At 34.8% G+C, this 13,829-nt stretch overlaps 5 protein-coding genes across 10 annotated transcripts; 3 read left to right on the top strand and 2 right to left on the bottom strand.

Annotated features, from left to right (window-relative positions):
• Positions 1-928: 928 nt before the first annotated feature.
• On the top strand, positions 929-2,852 carry LOC120259132 (coiled-coil-helix-coiled-coil-helix domain-containing protein 7). The gene is made up of 3 exons (XM_039266675.1): positions 929-1,097; positions 1,569-1,645; positions 2,505-2,852. The coding sequence occupies exons 1-3, from the start codon at positions 998-1,000 to the stop codon at positions 2,547-2,549; spliced, it is 222 nt and encodes a 73-aa protein (XP_039122609.1). The 5' UTR covers positions 929-997; the 3' UTR covers positions 2,550-2,852.
• A 957-nt stretch (positions 2,853-3,809) lies between these two features.
• On the top strand, positions 3,810-5,448 carry LOC120259494 (uncharacterized protein At1g28695-like). 2 transcript variants are annotated; one of them, XM_039267106.1, is made up of 3 exons: positions 3,810-3,991; positions 4,335-4,703; positions 4,772-5,448. In XM_039267106.1, exons 1-3 carry the CDS (start codon positions 3,833-3,835, stop codon positions 5,264-5,266), a joined length of 1,023 nt encoding a protein of 340 aa, XP_039123040.1. In that variant the 5' UTR covers positions 3,810-3,832; the 3' UTR covers positions 5,267-5,448. The 2 variants fall into 2 exon arrangements, with proteins under 2 accessions (XP_039123040.1, XP_039123039.1); XM_039267105.1 differs by having other exon boundaries at positions 3,810-4,006; positions 4,772-5,446.
• LOC120259492 (pentatricopeptide repeat-containing protein At4g17616) lies at positions 5,403-8,086 on the bottom strand. Of its 3 annotated transcripts, none has more exons than XM_039267102.1 (4): positions 7,966-8,086; positions 7,725-7,815; positions 5,588-7,650; positions 5,403-5,488 (listed from the first exon to the last, which is right to left on the bottom strand). In XM_039267102.1, exons 2-4 carry the CDS (start codon positions 7,791-7,793, stop codon positions 5,452-5,454), a joined length of 2,169 nt encoding a protein of 722 aa, XP_039123036.1. In that variant the 5' UTR covers positions 7,794-7,815; positions 7,966-8,086; the 3' UTR covers positions 5,403-5,451. The 3 variants fall into 3 exon arrangements, with proteins under 3 accessions (XP_039123036.1, XP_039123037.1, XP_039123038.1); XM_039267103.1 differs by lacking the exon at positions 7,966-8,086 and adding an exon at positions 7,939-7,965; XM_039267104.1 differs by having other exon boundaries at positions 5,413-5,488; positions 5,583-7,650.
• A 30-nt stretch (positions 8,087-8,116) lies between these two features.
• Positions 8,117-10,226, top strand: LOC120259496 (tubulin-folding cofactor A). Its single transcript, XM_039267111.1, has 4 exons — positions 8,117-8,252; positions 8,399-8,553; positions 9,767-9,853; positions 9,918-10,226. The coding sequence occupies exons 2-4, from the start codon at positions 8,401-8,403 to the stop codon at positions 10,014-10,016; spliced, it is 339 nt and encodes a 112-aa protein (XP_039123045.1). The 5' UTR covers positions 8,117-8,252; positions 8,399-8,400; the 3' UTR covers positions 10,017-10,226.
• Positions 10,227-10,405: 179 nt separating this feature from the next.
• On the bottom strand, positions 10,406-13,829 carry LOC120259495 (calcineurin B-like protein 1). 3 transcript variants are annotated; one of them, XM_039267108.1, is made up of 9 exons: positions 13,644-13,828; positions 13,396-13,572; positions 12,535-12,617; positions 12,204-12,263; positions 11,949-12,057; positions 11,812-11,864; positions 11,597-11,677; positions 11,412-11,524; positions 10,406-10,732 (listed from the first exon to the last, which is right to left on the bottom strand). In XM_039267108.1, the coding sequence occupies exons 2-9, from the start codon at positions 13,472-13,474 to the stop codon at positions 10,669-10,671; spliced, it is 642 nt and encodes a 213-aa protein (XP_039123042.1). In that variant the 5' UTR covers positions 13,475-13,572; positions 13,644-13,828; the 3' UTR covers positions 10,406-10,668. The 3 variants fall into 3 exon arrangements, with proteins under 3 accessions (XP_039123042.1, XP_039123043.1, XP_039123044.1); XM_039267109.1 differs by having other exon boundaries at positions 13,757-13,815; XM_039267110.1 differs by lacking the exon at positions 10,406-10,732 and having other exon boundaries at positions 11,408-11,524; positions 13,644-13,829.

The following is a 13,829-nucleotide window of genomic DNA, read 5'->3' as shown; positions in this document are numbered from 1 at the left end:
TATTAAGAACTTGTTATAGCATTCCCGGTTACCACTTTTAATAAAATTGACCGAAAAATCTAGGAGTGACTTCAGTGATATGAAATTGATTTATGATGACCACTTTGATACAAATTGAAATATAATGACAAAAATAAAAATTAGTCAAAACATAATTTTTTTATTATTTTTATTAATGGGAAAAATAGAGATCAATAATTTTTAGTACTTTGTTTTATGGGAGACATAATATTTCTGTTTGAGTTGATATCTATTTTATTGTTACTGTTTTGTTTGAAAAAAAAATATAAACTACCTAAAAATATATTTTTAAAGTAATAACATTCACTATTTATTGAATCTAATGTGAGAGTATGTTGTTTCTCTCTTTTGTATGACATATAAAAAAATTTATTAGTTTTTTTTTTTTTTCAAGAATTGCATCCCTTGAATTTTTTGGGCATGAATGTGACAAAACTTTATATTAATAAACCATCATAATTGATGCACAACCATTTTTATTTGTCTGTCCTGTTGAAAAAAAACTTCAAAATGTATTAGAAGAAATATAAGTAAATAGACAATAAGATATAATATAAAATATAGGTGAAGCCACCTAAAAACTACAGTGATAAGAAAATATATATATATATATATATATATATGACAGAGTTTCTAAAAAATGCTGCCTAAAAATTATTCATCGTAGAGATTAGAGATTTTTTTTTTTAAAAAAAAAGGTTAAAAATCATCGCCTTACATTAATATATTAGTTATAAAAAATTATGATATTGAAGGGAATATATAAATATAATTTTTATTTATTATTCCATTTTTAAAATGTAAAAAAAACAAAATTAACACCGAAAATAAAGGCAATTATTTATGATTTATAATTTAATATAAATTCAAATGCTGATCTCGATAACACCATCAACAAATCGAAAGATAGTTGAGAACAGCGAGCGAAAGCGATAGCGAGAGAGAGAGAGAGAGAGAGAGAGAGAGAGAGAGAGAGATGGGGGCGAGCTCAGCTTCATCGTCGGCGCCGGCGTACCCGAGCGCCGCGAGGATCTCCGATTCACCGTGCTTCCCTCAGTACTCCGCCTCTCTTAGATGTAAGCTCATTGTTGCCCAATTTCACTATGATTCTTTGAAAATTTTCCTGTTTCTAAGTTTGGAGTTGTATCCCTGATGACCTGATTCTAGGTTTCATGGATAATTATGCATTTATTGTTGTCTGGGTATGGGGGACAATATTCATTGTAAGATTTCGGATTTTTACTTGGTTTCTAGGGTTTTGTTATTTGTAATTTGGGTTCTTAGGGCAAAAGCAAAGATGATACAAGTTTATACAATGTTTTATATTCTATAATTTGTTGTTTACGGAGAAGATAGATTAAGGGAAGTTTGTCCAAATTAAAAAGGCACGATTTTTAGAATTTTTTTTTCCCAAGATGTTTGTTGGTTTGGGTTCAATGTTGAGTGTTAAATCTCCCGACAAGTTATGATCTGTGTGTAAATTTAAGAGTTTGTGATGTTATATGTTGTTCTTTAACATTTTATTTCATTTTTAAATGAATTTTCAGGTTTAGAGGAATCCAACCAGGACAAAAGCAAATGTCAGCAACAATTTGATGATTATAAAGAGTGTAGAAAGAAAGAGGTTTGATTTTTCTTTCTTGTTCTTTTTCTAGTTCGAAGAAGCATCACAAAAATGTGCTTTTTTTCGTCGATACACACAATTGCCATTCATTTAAGATACTAAGAATTTAAAGATTGTTATAGTGATATGTAAAACTCTGAGTATGTTTCACTTAGAGCATTCATGGCTTCTTGCACTCTTGAGGTGAAATGGACCTTGATGTTAGAATGCCATTGTTTTGGTTATTTTCCTTGATTTGATAATTTACTCTACTTGGCAGGGAGAAAGAAAGGTTTGCCTTAGCATGCAATCAATCTTCAATGTCTTATGTTTCAAAAGAAAAAACCTTGTGGACTGATTGTTATTGTGAAGAGATAGCTTGTAGGAGTGTTAGCTTAACCCTTATGAGTAGTACACTTGATAGCTTGTTAAAATGGTTTATATTCCCTTCTCTCTCTCTCTCTCTCTCTCTCTCTCTCTTTAACAACTTCAAGGAGCGAGTGAATGTATAAACCTGATAAAAAGTTATAGGATTGATTTTCTAGTTTAGAGATTGAGGTATATGGTATTTAAAATGAGCTGAGATGATTATTTTGCCACCCTTAAATTACTCTACTTATTCATTTGCTATTTGATGTTATTACCACTTATTGTTCCCTGCTTACATTTTTTCTCATTGTGTATTAAATTTCTTGTGGTTGTTACATATTTTTGATATTCTACGTCTTCGAACAGCATTACTTGATTGACATGTCTTGAAATCCAAAGTTGCTAGTACCTATTTGATTCTTATCTTGACTACCATTGTTAGTAAACCATTGCTGATTTCATGCAAAGTAATACATGTTCTAATGATGTTCTTCATATTGCTTCTTATTAGAGGGAAGCTCGCTTAGAACGCAATCGGAAAAAATCCTTTTTCTAATAAAAGCTATGTGATGCATCTGCACCGAAAACAGTCAATCCAACAACTTCAAACTATACACACAGAAGTTAAAAAAGAAAGGCAATTCACAGGAGTCAACATGCAATTGCAAATGAGAATGTGAATTCTGTACCTTTGTTTCTTTGTTTCATCATAAAATAAATTTGGTTGGCTCTGTAACTTGATGGTTTTTAAATGGCATGACAAATTAAATTTTTCATTACAAAAAACCTGGTTTTTCAGACATGTCTATCTATTGAATTGCTGTAAATTGATGATACTTGAGCTTGGAATCATTCAACCACCTCTGCGATGGTTAATTGTTTCTTTATTATATGCTTGAAAATCATATTTCATACCATCAATTATGTGCACGAGTTTTCAGTTCAAACTCCGACCATTGGATCATTCATCGGACGGCTCGCATGCTCTGAGGTGCTCAACTTAACTACTCAATTTAATTTTTTTGAATTTAAAATCCGAATTTTATGCTACTTTGAATTTTTTTTAAAAATAGCGAGATTTCCTCTTCTTTTTCATTACAACGTATATATTTACAAATATAAATTAATATTTTTCCAATTATATATATTAATATATATTTCTCTCTATCTCTCTCTATTTATATATATATATATATATATATATATATACATGTCTTTCATTGAGAAATATTTAATCCTCAGATACACTGAATTGCTTGAAGATTTTTGTAAGGTGAGAGGAGTTCTCTGCTTTTAAAGCTTTTAATCCCCAGAGACTGAATTCTTGTAGGTTTTTCTTCAGCTCATTTCTTCTTGTTCTTAATCTTATGATTTATTTTTTAAAAAAGTTTATATATTATCTTCTACATAAAATTCAGACAGACAAAAATAAGTTTCCCGTTTCCATAGTAATTAACTCTCTCTCTCTCTCTCTCTCTCTCTCTCTCTATATATATATATATATATAATTTTATATCTAACTAGATGAATAATTTGATCACAATCTTATCCCATTGTGTACTTTTTTTAAGATCCACAAATCTTCTCAAAATAGATAATCGTTCAACAAAATTCATTACAAAAAAACATCCTTCAATAAAAGGACAGTCATTAAAGCTAAATCTATTATGTTAAAAGCATGCAAAAAAGTTTTGATTGAACAATTAAAGCATGACTAACCTGTGCACTGCATTGCTGCACAAATTCATGCACCATGACATGCACGCATCTTTTTTGAAATATTTCTATTCATTTTTTTTCCTAAATATATCTCTCTTTGAATAAAATTTTTCAGCAGGAATGAAAATAATTACCAGAGCAATGCATTTCTCTGTAAATCCTACTCGTTTTGCAATGTTGATGGCTTTGATTGTTGTTATCTCTGTGGTTTTGTACACGCTCTTGTGGATGCCAACTTCGTCGATAGATTTCTTTCTCTTACCACAGCAGCAAAATACAGTATGTAAAAATGGTGTAAGTATATTGTTGACGAAAGCTTATACATGCAATTGTAGCTAGTTTGCTCTCTCTTTTTGGTTGAATGATGGCATACAGACATCAAAGATGGTAACAAGTCTTCATTGTTTGTTTGATTTGTGAAGCAAATAGAACTCGACATCTATGAAACTATATGCATGCAATTGTAGTTTTCTTTGCAAAGTTTTCGCCTTTTTTTTGCGCTTTGGTTAGACAGTGACATGCATGACAAATGGTGACAAGAACATTGTAACTATAAAGAACATCAAGAAAAAAATTGAAATTCTTGTAATAGAATACCTGTGAGATTCTTCTTTATGTACAGAGTGCATTCGCAAAGGATGAACTTGAAGTAGCTTTAAGAGGAGCTTCCATGGATGACAGAACAGTGGTCATCAGTGTGTTAAACAAGGCGTATGCCAAGGAAAATGGCATGTTAGATCTTTTTCTTCGCAGCTTCGAGCATGGGGATGACACTGAATTCTTGATCAAACACCTTCTACTAGTGGCAGTTGATCAGGCATCCTTTGAACGGTGTAAATCTCTCGGGCTCCATTGCTACAAACTGGTCACAGACGGAGTCGATTTCTCCAAAGAAGAACTCTACATGTCGACCGACTTTATCAAGATGATGTGGAGAAGAACACTCTTTCTTGGAGATGTTCTTCGGCATGGCTACAATTTCATCTTCACGGTATGATAAAGGATGTTGTTCAATACTGTTGTATCTTCTCTTACATTATCATTTCCCTCGCATAACAGGACATGGATATTCTATGGCTGAGAAGCCCATTTCCGAAATTCGGTCACCAAGGAGAAGACATGCAGATAAGCTGTGATTGGTTCAATGGGAGGCCTTTCGATCATTCCAACCGCATAAATACTGGTTTCTACTTTGTGGTATCCAATAGTAAAACCATTGCCCTCTTTGATTGGTGGTACAAATCAAGGAATGGAGCAGCAGGCGTAAAAGAACAAGATGTGCTGGCTGAAATGAAAACCAGAGGTGTCTTCCAGAGATTGGGCATGAAAGTAAGGTTCTTGGACACAATGTTCTTCAGCGGATTCTGTCAAAAGAGTAGAGATTTCAGAGAAGTGCGCACTGTTCATGCAAATTGCTGCCGTACTGTGAAAGCCAAGCTTGTTGACCTTACTGCTGCTCTTCAAATTTGGAAGAGATTCAATGGCACGGCAACAGCCAGATGGCCCTCACATGATGCATGCCGTAATTCATGGAAGAAGAACATTGTTATATAGGCATTTCAGCTCTCCGATACTTATGCTGCCATATGTGTAATTCTATAGCATCTGTTTGAACTTCAAATTTGTGTCACAGCTCTTGATGAATCATAAAGGCAAAGAAGCTATGTTTTGAAAATGAATTGCACCATTCGGTTCTCAGATGCATGTCAGATAACAAAAAGGTCAATTTTCATCAAAAGTTAATGTGTTCCATTGTACCTCCTAAAATTTGTTTGACTGCAAAATGTGAAGCAAATAGAACTTCTTTTATTACTACGCCTGTGCACTAGAAAAACATAAACATAAATAGTGCAAAACAATAGAAAGGGACCTTACAAGTTCCTCTTGATGCCGGCCCATCTCCTAAAAGCGCGGACATGCTCAAGCCTTTTACTCTGTGCCTCTGTTCTGGCATGTGACGCTTTTAAATTCTTATAAAGATCTTTGTGAAGCTTCAGAAAGTCTTTTTTATACTTCCACTTGTCAATGAACATCTTATGCTTAATCATAAAATCAATTGTTTCCATCACTCTCTCAAAGTATCCTCCTCTAAGAAAATTCCACAACAAACATTCAAACAAGTCCCTATCTGGAATTAAAACCCCCTCTTCCAGTTTCCGCTTGATATCTCCCCACACTATACTGATCTCACGATACATCTTCAACGAAGAAAATCCATTTATTATATGGATAAAGGTCTGTGCTGTGGGATATACATATCTCTGTTCCATTCGCTTATATGTTCTCATAGCATCCTCCATCATCTTGGCCTTGCAGAAGAAAAGAATGGAAGAATTCAACTCATAAAGCAAGCAGGACCGTGGATCTGCACTCCTGTTTTCTTTGTCTAACAGCTCAGTCAACTCTGATTTCCTGACTGAACCTATTACATAGTCATAATCATCCCCAAAGAGACGCAAGGATTCAGCAATCACTTCGTGCATGCTTACATTCACATTTGACAATTTTACAAAGAAATCTACTTTTCTCATTTGTTTTAGTAACACATTAGCTTCATCCAGCATTTCTTGTTTGCAATATTCTCTGAGTAGTGAACCATATATACAGGGTATAACAGAAACTTCAGCTGACTCCATATCATCTAAAATATCATGAGCGGTCTCTAACAAACCCAATTGTATACAAGCATCCATCACTTCAAAACTCAACTTAGTTTCTTGTGAATCTAATTCCTTCTCTATTCTAATTAAAAAGTCTGATATTTTACGCACCTTTCTTTCTCTCACATAGCCGTCAATAAGTTTTGCAAGAGCCTTCTTGCTGGGGACAAGTTTTCCATTGCTAGAAAGAATGAGACCTGAATAGCATTTTGCCTCAACGACAAAGTTGTTTGACAAATGCTCAGGCTCCACCATAATGTGGAATCCCATCCTTAGGTTGCTTGATCCAAATTGGATAAGAGACTGCCTTTGCAAGTGACTACCTTTCCCTTTCCCACTGGATGAAGGAAGCAAATCCAAACGCTTATACATCTCAAACATAAGCTCTGCAGCAGCGTCAAGATCATTATACTTGAAATGCAAGCTTAGCAAGCTATCGTAGAACTGCTGATAGTGGCAACTTAAAGTCAGAGAAGAAACACCATCAACATGCTTTTTTAGTTTTACTAACTCATCCCGCTGGCCTGTCATCTCACAGAACCTTGCAATAATTATGATTGAATTTGCATCAGCTACAACTCCCATTTGTGGCATCAACTCTATCAGCTGTTGTGCCTTCAATACAGAACCATGTTGCATGCAAGAGTTCAGCACAAGATTGAAAGTTGTAGAATTGGGGAGGCTCAGCTTCTTCTGCCTTCCCCTTCTGTCTTTAGCATTATGGTGTGAAACATGCTCACACATCTCAATCAAGACATATGATGCGAGGTAGGACCCTACTTCTGTCTTTACAAGGTGAAAGAACAAGGTGTTCCATACATCCTCCACTGAAGGATACATACGATTCTCCAACATGATCCTTATAATTGTGGCAGCTCGGACGGGCATTTGGCTTCTCACAAGAGTGAAAGCTAACTTTGTCAGAGGATCATGATGCAACAAACAGGGTTTCTCTTCAAGAATCACGAGGACTACTTCATATGCTTTGCGAAGCCAGTAAGGATTTGATGAGTATGACATCAACATAATCATCCTGTTTAGCAAATTCTTCTGAGGAAAACCATGCAACCTTCTATAATTACTGAAAGCTTCCCATGCTTCATCCACTGAATCATCCTTCAGAGTAGCTTCAAGCTTGCTCATCAGGGAGGCAAAAGACGAGGAACCTTCCCATGAAAACCTCACAGAACTGCTTGTGGTACAACAACGCACATTGCCATGTAAAACAAATGCATGGAGTCTGTTCCATTGGCAGAAGGATGCTTGCGCATAATTGACCTGAAATAAAGGTCACAAATTATTCATGATAAACAATTGGCTTCAAAAAAGTGAATATTAAAGACCAAGCTTACATTTTTAGCAGAAGATGCCAATAACAAACACCGATTGCCGAGTTTATACAACCCAAAGAAGCCTCTCATGTTGGAAAATTACAACATCATACTGCAAAGATCAAAGGGCAAATCTCAACTTTCATGATATAAAAAAACCAATTTTCACAAGCAGTTCAATGAGATATAAAATGTTTTTAAATTGAGAGAAAATAAAAGTCAAGAATTCGCAAACCAATCAACTATGCAGTGCAAATCTTGCCTTTGGGGACATACGTCGAACATCATGCGTGCATCCCAGGTCATGGCGAAGTACCTCCGGGCTAGGCAAAAGCAAGAGCGCATCGTGAACTCGAAAGTCCAAACAGTGGCTTTATACACAATTGATTGTCTCGGGATTCGAACTCACAATCTTGCCTCAAGATTAGCTTTCATCTCTTGATCCAAAAGAGTTTTTTTGAGTTAATTGGGATCTACGAAGAAGCCCTCGCAGCGCTCCCAGTGCGAGAGACACACCTCACTCTTCTCTTTGGATCTCTGATTCTCCAGGTTCCTTTCTCGCACTTCATCTCTGAAATCCAGTTTGCTTCTTATTGCAAGGACTTGCTTTGAATGATTTGGTGATTTGGTGTTTTTGGAATGAAAAAGTAGAGATTTTGATGGTGATTTTACCCAAAACTTGTTGAATTGATTAGGTATGGCTACAATTAGGAACCTGAAAATCAAGACAAGCACTTGCAAACGCATTGTCAAAGAGCTTCATTCTTATGAGAAGGAGGTTGAGAGAGAAGCTGCTAAAACTGCAGATATGAAAGAGAAGGGTGCTGATCTCTATGATCTTAAGCAACAGGTCTTGTGTTCTTCCTCTTATTAGTGCATTCATCTTTCTTTGCATAATATATTTGTTTGTTTATTTTGGATCTTGATTGTGTTTTCCTACATTGAAGTATCTTGTTAGGGTTTGTTTGGATTGAGGGGAAAAAAAGGAAATTTGGTCTCTTTTGTTTGATTGAATGAAATTACTGTTTGGATGATCCAATGGTAAGACATAAGAGTGAAAGAGGAGCGAAGTATGCGAATCCTTCCCTCGAAGTATTGTTTCTTATATTGTACACGCAGTATATTTGGATTTGGGTATGTGTATCAGTACTGTTTATCGGATAATGGCATGGGTCCCCCGTGAGAGAAATAGTAGTTTTATCACTCCATGGTTGCATGATATATGGATTTTTTTAAGAAGTTTTTAAGTCACTGTAATTAGTGAAACTCTATCCGTTTGTTTCTTTGGTAATCCATTTAATGGGGGCGTGCTTATTCGTAAAAAAAAAAAAATTTATTGATATAGTTTTCTTATTTATTTACTTATTTATTTAGTTGTTGTTTTTTTATTGAAGTATTGTATTAAGGTGTTTTTGGATGAAGGGAAAGCAAAAGAATTGATTTTGGTAAATGGAAGCAAAATTTGTTGTTATAGTTTTCGTTTTAATGCATTTTCGTTGCCCCATTTACGTAGTTGTTCCTTTTCGTTTATTGATGTATTGTATTAGGATTAGGGTTTGTTGTGTTGTGGAAAAATAGAAGAAAAGGAATGAAAACACAAGAAGGTTAAATTGTTCTCATGTTTGGTTGAATGAAAGAAAAATGGAATGGTGAACATAAGAAGATGTATCAATTGAGTTTTTTGCTTTTATGCAGATCTTATTTTGTTTCGTCAGGGAAAGTATATCATTAGTTTGTTTGAAACTCTGAATGATAAATGTAACAACATGTATCAAAAGAGCTTTCTTCTCATTTGCGCATAATCTTCTGTGTTTTTGTTTTTATGTCAACACTTGATAGTGCCAGTAGTAAGCAATGATGTTCAAGTTCAAGACAGTGTTGTGAATGTGGCTATAAATTCTCACATCATATACAACCTACAATCCTTGCAACATGATGAATAAACATCAATTATTTTTAAGCTTCAGATGTCTCTTCCATAAGATTGTTCCTTTGGAAATTAGTGTGTCAGTTTTGACAAACACCTGCCAAATTATTCTTTTCATCTGTTATTTCATAAGCAGGAGAATGTGCTGGCCGAATCGAGAATGATGATTCCCGATTGCCGCAAAAGATTGGAAAGTTCACTTGCAGATTTGAAAGCAACATTGGTATGCACATCTTTACAAGATGCAATTTACTTTTTGAACTTTTACTAACCTCATTATAGTACAGGCTGAGCTGAAGGAATCTAATGAACAGGGAGTTGAGATTGAGGAAGCTGAGAACACCATTGCAGATGTTGAAACTTTATTTCAAGCTGAAGAGGAATGAGAGACAAACTTAATCAAAAGAGACATGTTGATCCAGTGTTATAAACAATGTTTACCTTTCTTCTGTTCCCATTTCAAGCATTATATCCTTATAAACAATGTTGACTCTGGAGTGCTTATAAACAATGTTATCTCTTGAGTGCTTATAAACAATGTTATCTCAAGCATCAACTTGATACTTGATAAAGATTGCTGCATTTCTTTTGTACTATGTTTTTCATCCCTTTTGTCCTGTGAGAAATTTTTGGCTCCTTATATAACAATTCTTGAAAAAATCAGTGCAAATAAAAGGGAAGAATGTATCAATAATTATTTTTCATTCATTCCTCTGTTTTCTCACAATTCAGTAACCTAATGATCATGATTTTTCATGAGCACACATACACAAAATACAAGGCAACAACATCAACCAAAAAAGAGTACAACTTGGGACATCATTCAACTAAAAAACCGAGAATTGCAATATTTGCAACAATGACAAGCTCTGCAGACACATTACATTCGGGATGTGAAGGAATTTACATATACATACCCATATACAACAAAATATGAAAAACAATCCATGGCAATGTTGATACAGAGGTTCATCATGAAAATGAAGATGAGTTCATCTGTACTGTGATCGAAGCTGTGATCACTTTTAAAAGATTATCTCATGTGGCAATGTCTTCCACCTCCGAATTGAACACAAAACTTGGGAATGTTGTTGTTATATCCCTTCAAATTTTGACAAGATGCAACATTAAGTAGATTACAGGCATGAATTCGCATCTTTCAAGGAGCAAGCATCATTAAGTGAAAAAAAAGGGTCCATATGAATATGACTATTGATGCAAGAATGCGTTAGACATACTGCATTCTATATGGTGGGACAATATTGACTTTCCTGCTCTGTAAGTTTAATTCTTGCAAACTTCTAGAAATAATAGTGATTGTCACCCTACCGCCTTTACCTATTTTTTGCTGTCATGAATAATTAAATATCATCATCTAATGTTAGTAGGTGGCTCGGTGTTGGTGATTTAAGACCTAATTAAGAACATCTGCTAGGTTTTCAGCCAAAAACAAAAAGAATTAAGAGCAACAGAATAATATCTCTTACACCCACTTTAAACTTCATAGCTACCTACTTCAGTACCAAATAATCACAGATGGGTTCACCATTAATAAAAGCTATTCTTTTATAATAGCGTTCTATGGTATATGGAATCTTGGTTATCTCAAGGATTGTCCTTATTGATGGAAAATGATGATCTTCCTCTACTTAAACATGAAGCCAACAAATAAAATTTTGCAAGGAAGACTACATGTTGCAGATAATATAGAAATGTCATACATTATTTAAGGTCAACAATGTTGTTGGGTGATTTGTCTGATGTGGAATTATGTTCCTTACCGGAGATATGGAAGAGTCATTATCTTCATCAATGATGGATTCCGAGACACAAACTCCTGCCATTCTAATTTATCAATCTTTCCATCCTGATTCACATCAGCCTCCGAAAAGGTCTGCTTAAAGTGAACATGAAGTTCAAATTAAAACTATGGCCCAACTAAAACTCAAAACACAAGCATGACTACCTTATCTAATATCATCTCTATAGTTTCATCCGACAATCTCATTTCTGACTCACATAGAAGTGCAATTAGCATCTGCTTCACCTGTAAAGTCAGAAAAACATATACTGAGAAATTTGTTGCAGGCTTCACTTTCCGCATGCTTTAAATAGGAATAATAAATAAAACACAGAATATCAGTTCTTATAACAAACAACAAGATGACATGATCGGGGCACCTCTTTCCGTTCAATGAAACCTGTACCATCCAAATCATAGAGCTTGAATGAAACTGCAAAGTGATAACAAATCGAGTAAGAATGGTGGAAATGGTTTAATAGTAATACATCAAACACTCAACATTATCTGATCTTACAATCAACTTTATCTTCGTGCGAAGCATTTGGATGGAATACATTGAGAGATCGAACAAAGTCTCCAAAATCAATGACTCCTTTTTGCTTGACATCAAACAAGTCAAATATCTGCATGCCAACAAAGTAAAGGTGTGAAATACAAATTTAAAACAATATTTTAGGTCAAAAATAAGCATAAGAAACATAAAGTACACATTGGCATATTAGGAAAGAAACGTAAAAGTAGATTCAAAGAGTCCAGATAAGTAGAATACTCGGTTGGCAAAAAGATTTTCCCTTTTTCTGTTCTTAAATAGAGCAAGGTGAAACTCTTCCTGCAAAAGAAGTAAAATTCAAGGTCACGAAATAGGAAAAAAGAAGAACACATTATATAGCATGTGCATTTGTTTGGACAGCACTGAGATAGAAAACCTAGAATTTGATGGAAAGAAAATGAAGAACTGAAAACATGAAAAAGATCACAGAGAAAGACTCATCAAATTCCCAGCTAATGATGGAACTTTTATATTTAGGAATTTTTATCCAAAAGACAGGTAAAATAAGAAAAGATCACAACCATAAATGTTTAATAGTATTTCTCGTTACCTTATTTATCAACCCATCGTCAACTACGGAACTGCTAATGCTTTTGAACAGCTCAAACAGTGCCTCAACTTCACTGACACTGACTAAAAATTTACAGAACATTTAGATAGAATAAAAAATTGGAATCAAATAAGATTACCTATTAAAAACATGTACTTAATATTTTGTACTTAGAAGCAATGGTAAGATGCCATCTAATATTATGGAGACATTTCCAGCAACCTGGTTTAATGAAAACAAAGCAGTGATTTTGACTACAAAGTAAAGAAAGGAGCTTCTATCGAGGTTATAACTCTTTGATAATCATTTCCCAGAGTTACAGAATCATCTTTCTTTCAGCATACCAACATAGCAAATGCAGAAGCAAATACACACTTATCAATCAAAGAAGTATGCAGTAAAGCTCTTGTCTCTATTTAATTTTTCCCATCATTCTCTTAGCCCAAGTTCTATTATTTAAAGCAAATATGGCAGCGACAAAGAAACACCTAGCCAACAACACTTCCTCTAAAGTTTAGCAAGAAAAGAATCTCAGTTAAGTTATATTCCATGAGCTAAATCTTTCTCAGCATAAGCAAACACAGTTCAAACCGCCACTCTGGATGTTCAATTTGATTAACGACAAAACACACAAACAAACAAACACATTTATTACTAGCCCTAAACACCAGCACTACCAACATCCCGATAAAAAGTTGTGAGCTGATCAACAATCAAAATTGGATCCCCAAAAACACCTAGCAATTATATACTTGAGGATTGATGATCAAATGTCATGGAAAGACATCAATCAACCAAAACTTCAATAGCTCCCCACAAACGAGAAAATTTTTCAAGAGAAGATGGGTCTTTGAGACTTACAAGCAGTTTGCGACGCAAGATTGACTGGATCCTCGTACCCCGGGTATTGCCTCCGAGCCTTCGACTGGAAGCAACCCATTTACACCAACTCTGGCCAAAATCCAAGCTTTCAGTGCCCCAGATAACACCTCCACTCCACCTCCAACACCTCCATCAAAACAAATCCCAATCTCCCATCTGAAATCAAATAAAAAAACCAATTAATAAATCCAATACCTCATGACCAACAATAAACAAACAAAAAATACCCAATTGGATGAAAGATTCAACGCCAAACACGATCCCAACTCCCCAGAAATCAACAACCCAGGCCTTAAGGACAACGAGGACAATATATGCAAAGAATAATTCGATTCACGACCTGAAAGCTCAGAGCTTTAATGGAGAAAATGAGGATGGTGAAACCCTAACCTGGAGAATTCCACGACCAACTC

This window comes from Dioscorea cayenensis, chromosome 4, assembly GCF_009730915.1.
Source record: "Dioscorea cayenensis subsp. rotundata cultivar TDr96_F1 chromosome 4, TDr96_F1_v2_PseudoChromosome.rev07_lg8_w22 25.fasta, whole genome shotgun sequence".
NCBI classification, from domain to species: domain Eukaryota; kingdom Viridiplantae; phylum Streptophyta; class Magnoliopsida; order Dioscoreales; family Dioscoreaceae; genus Dioscorea; species Dioscorea cayenensis.
The sequence above is the reverse complement of the archived record's forward strand: the minus strand, read 5'-3'. Positions and strand labels throughout refer to the sequence as shown.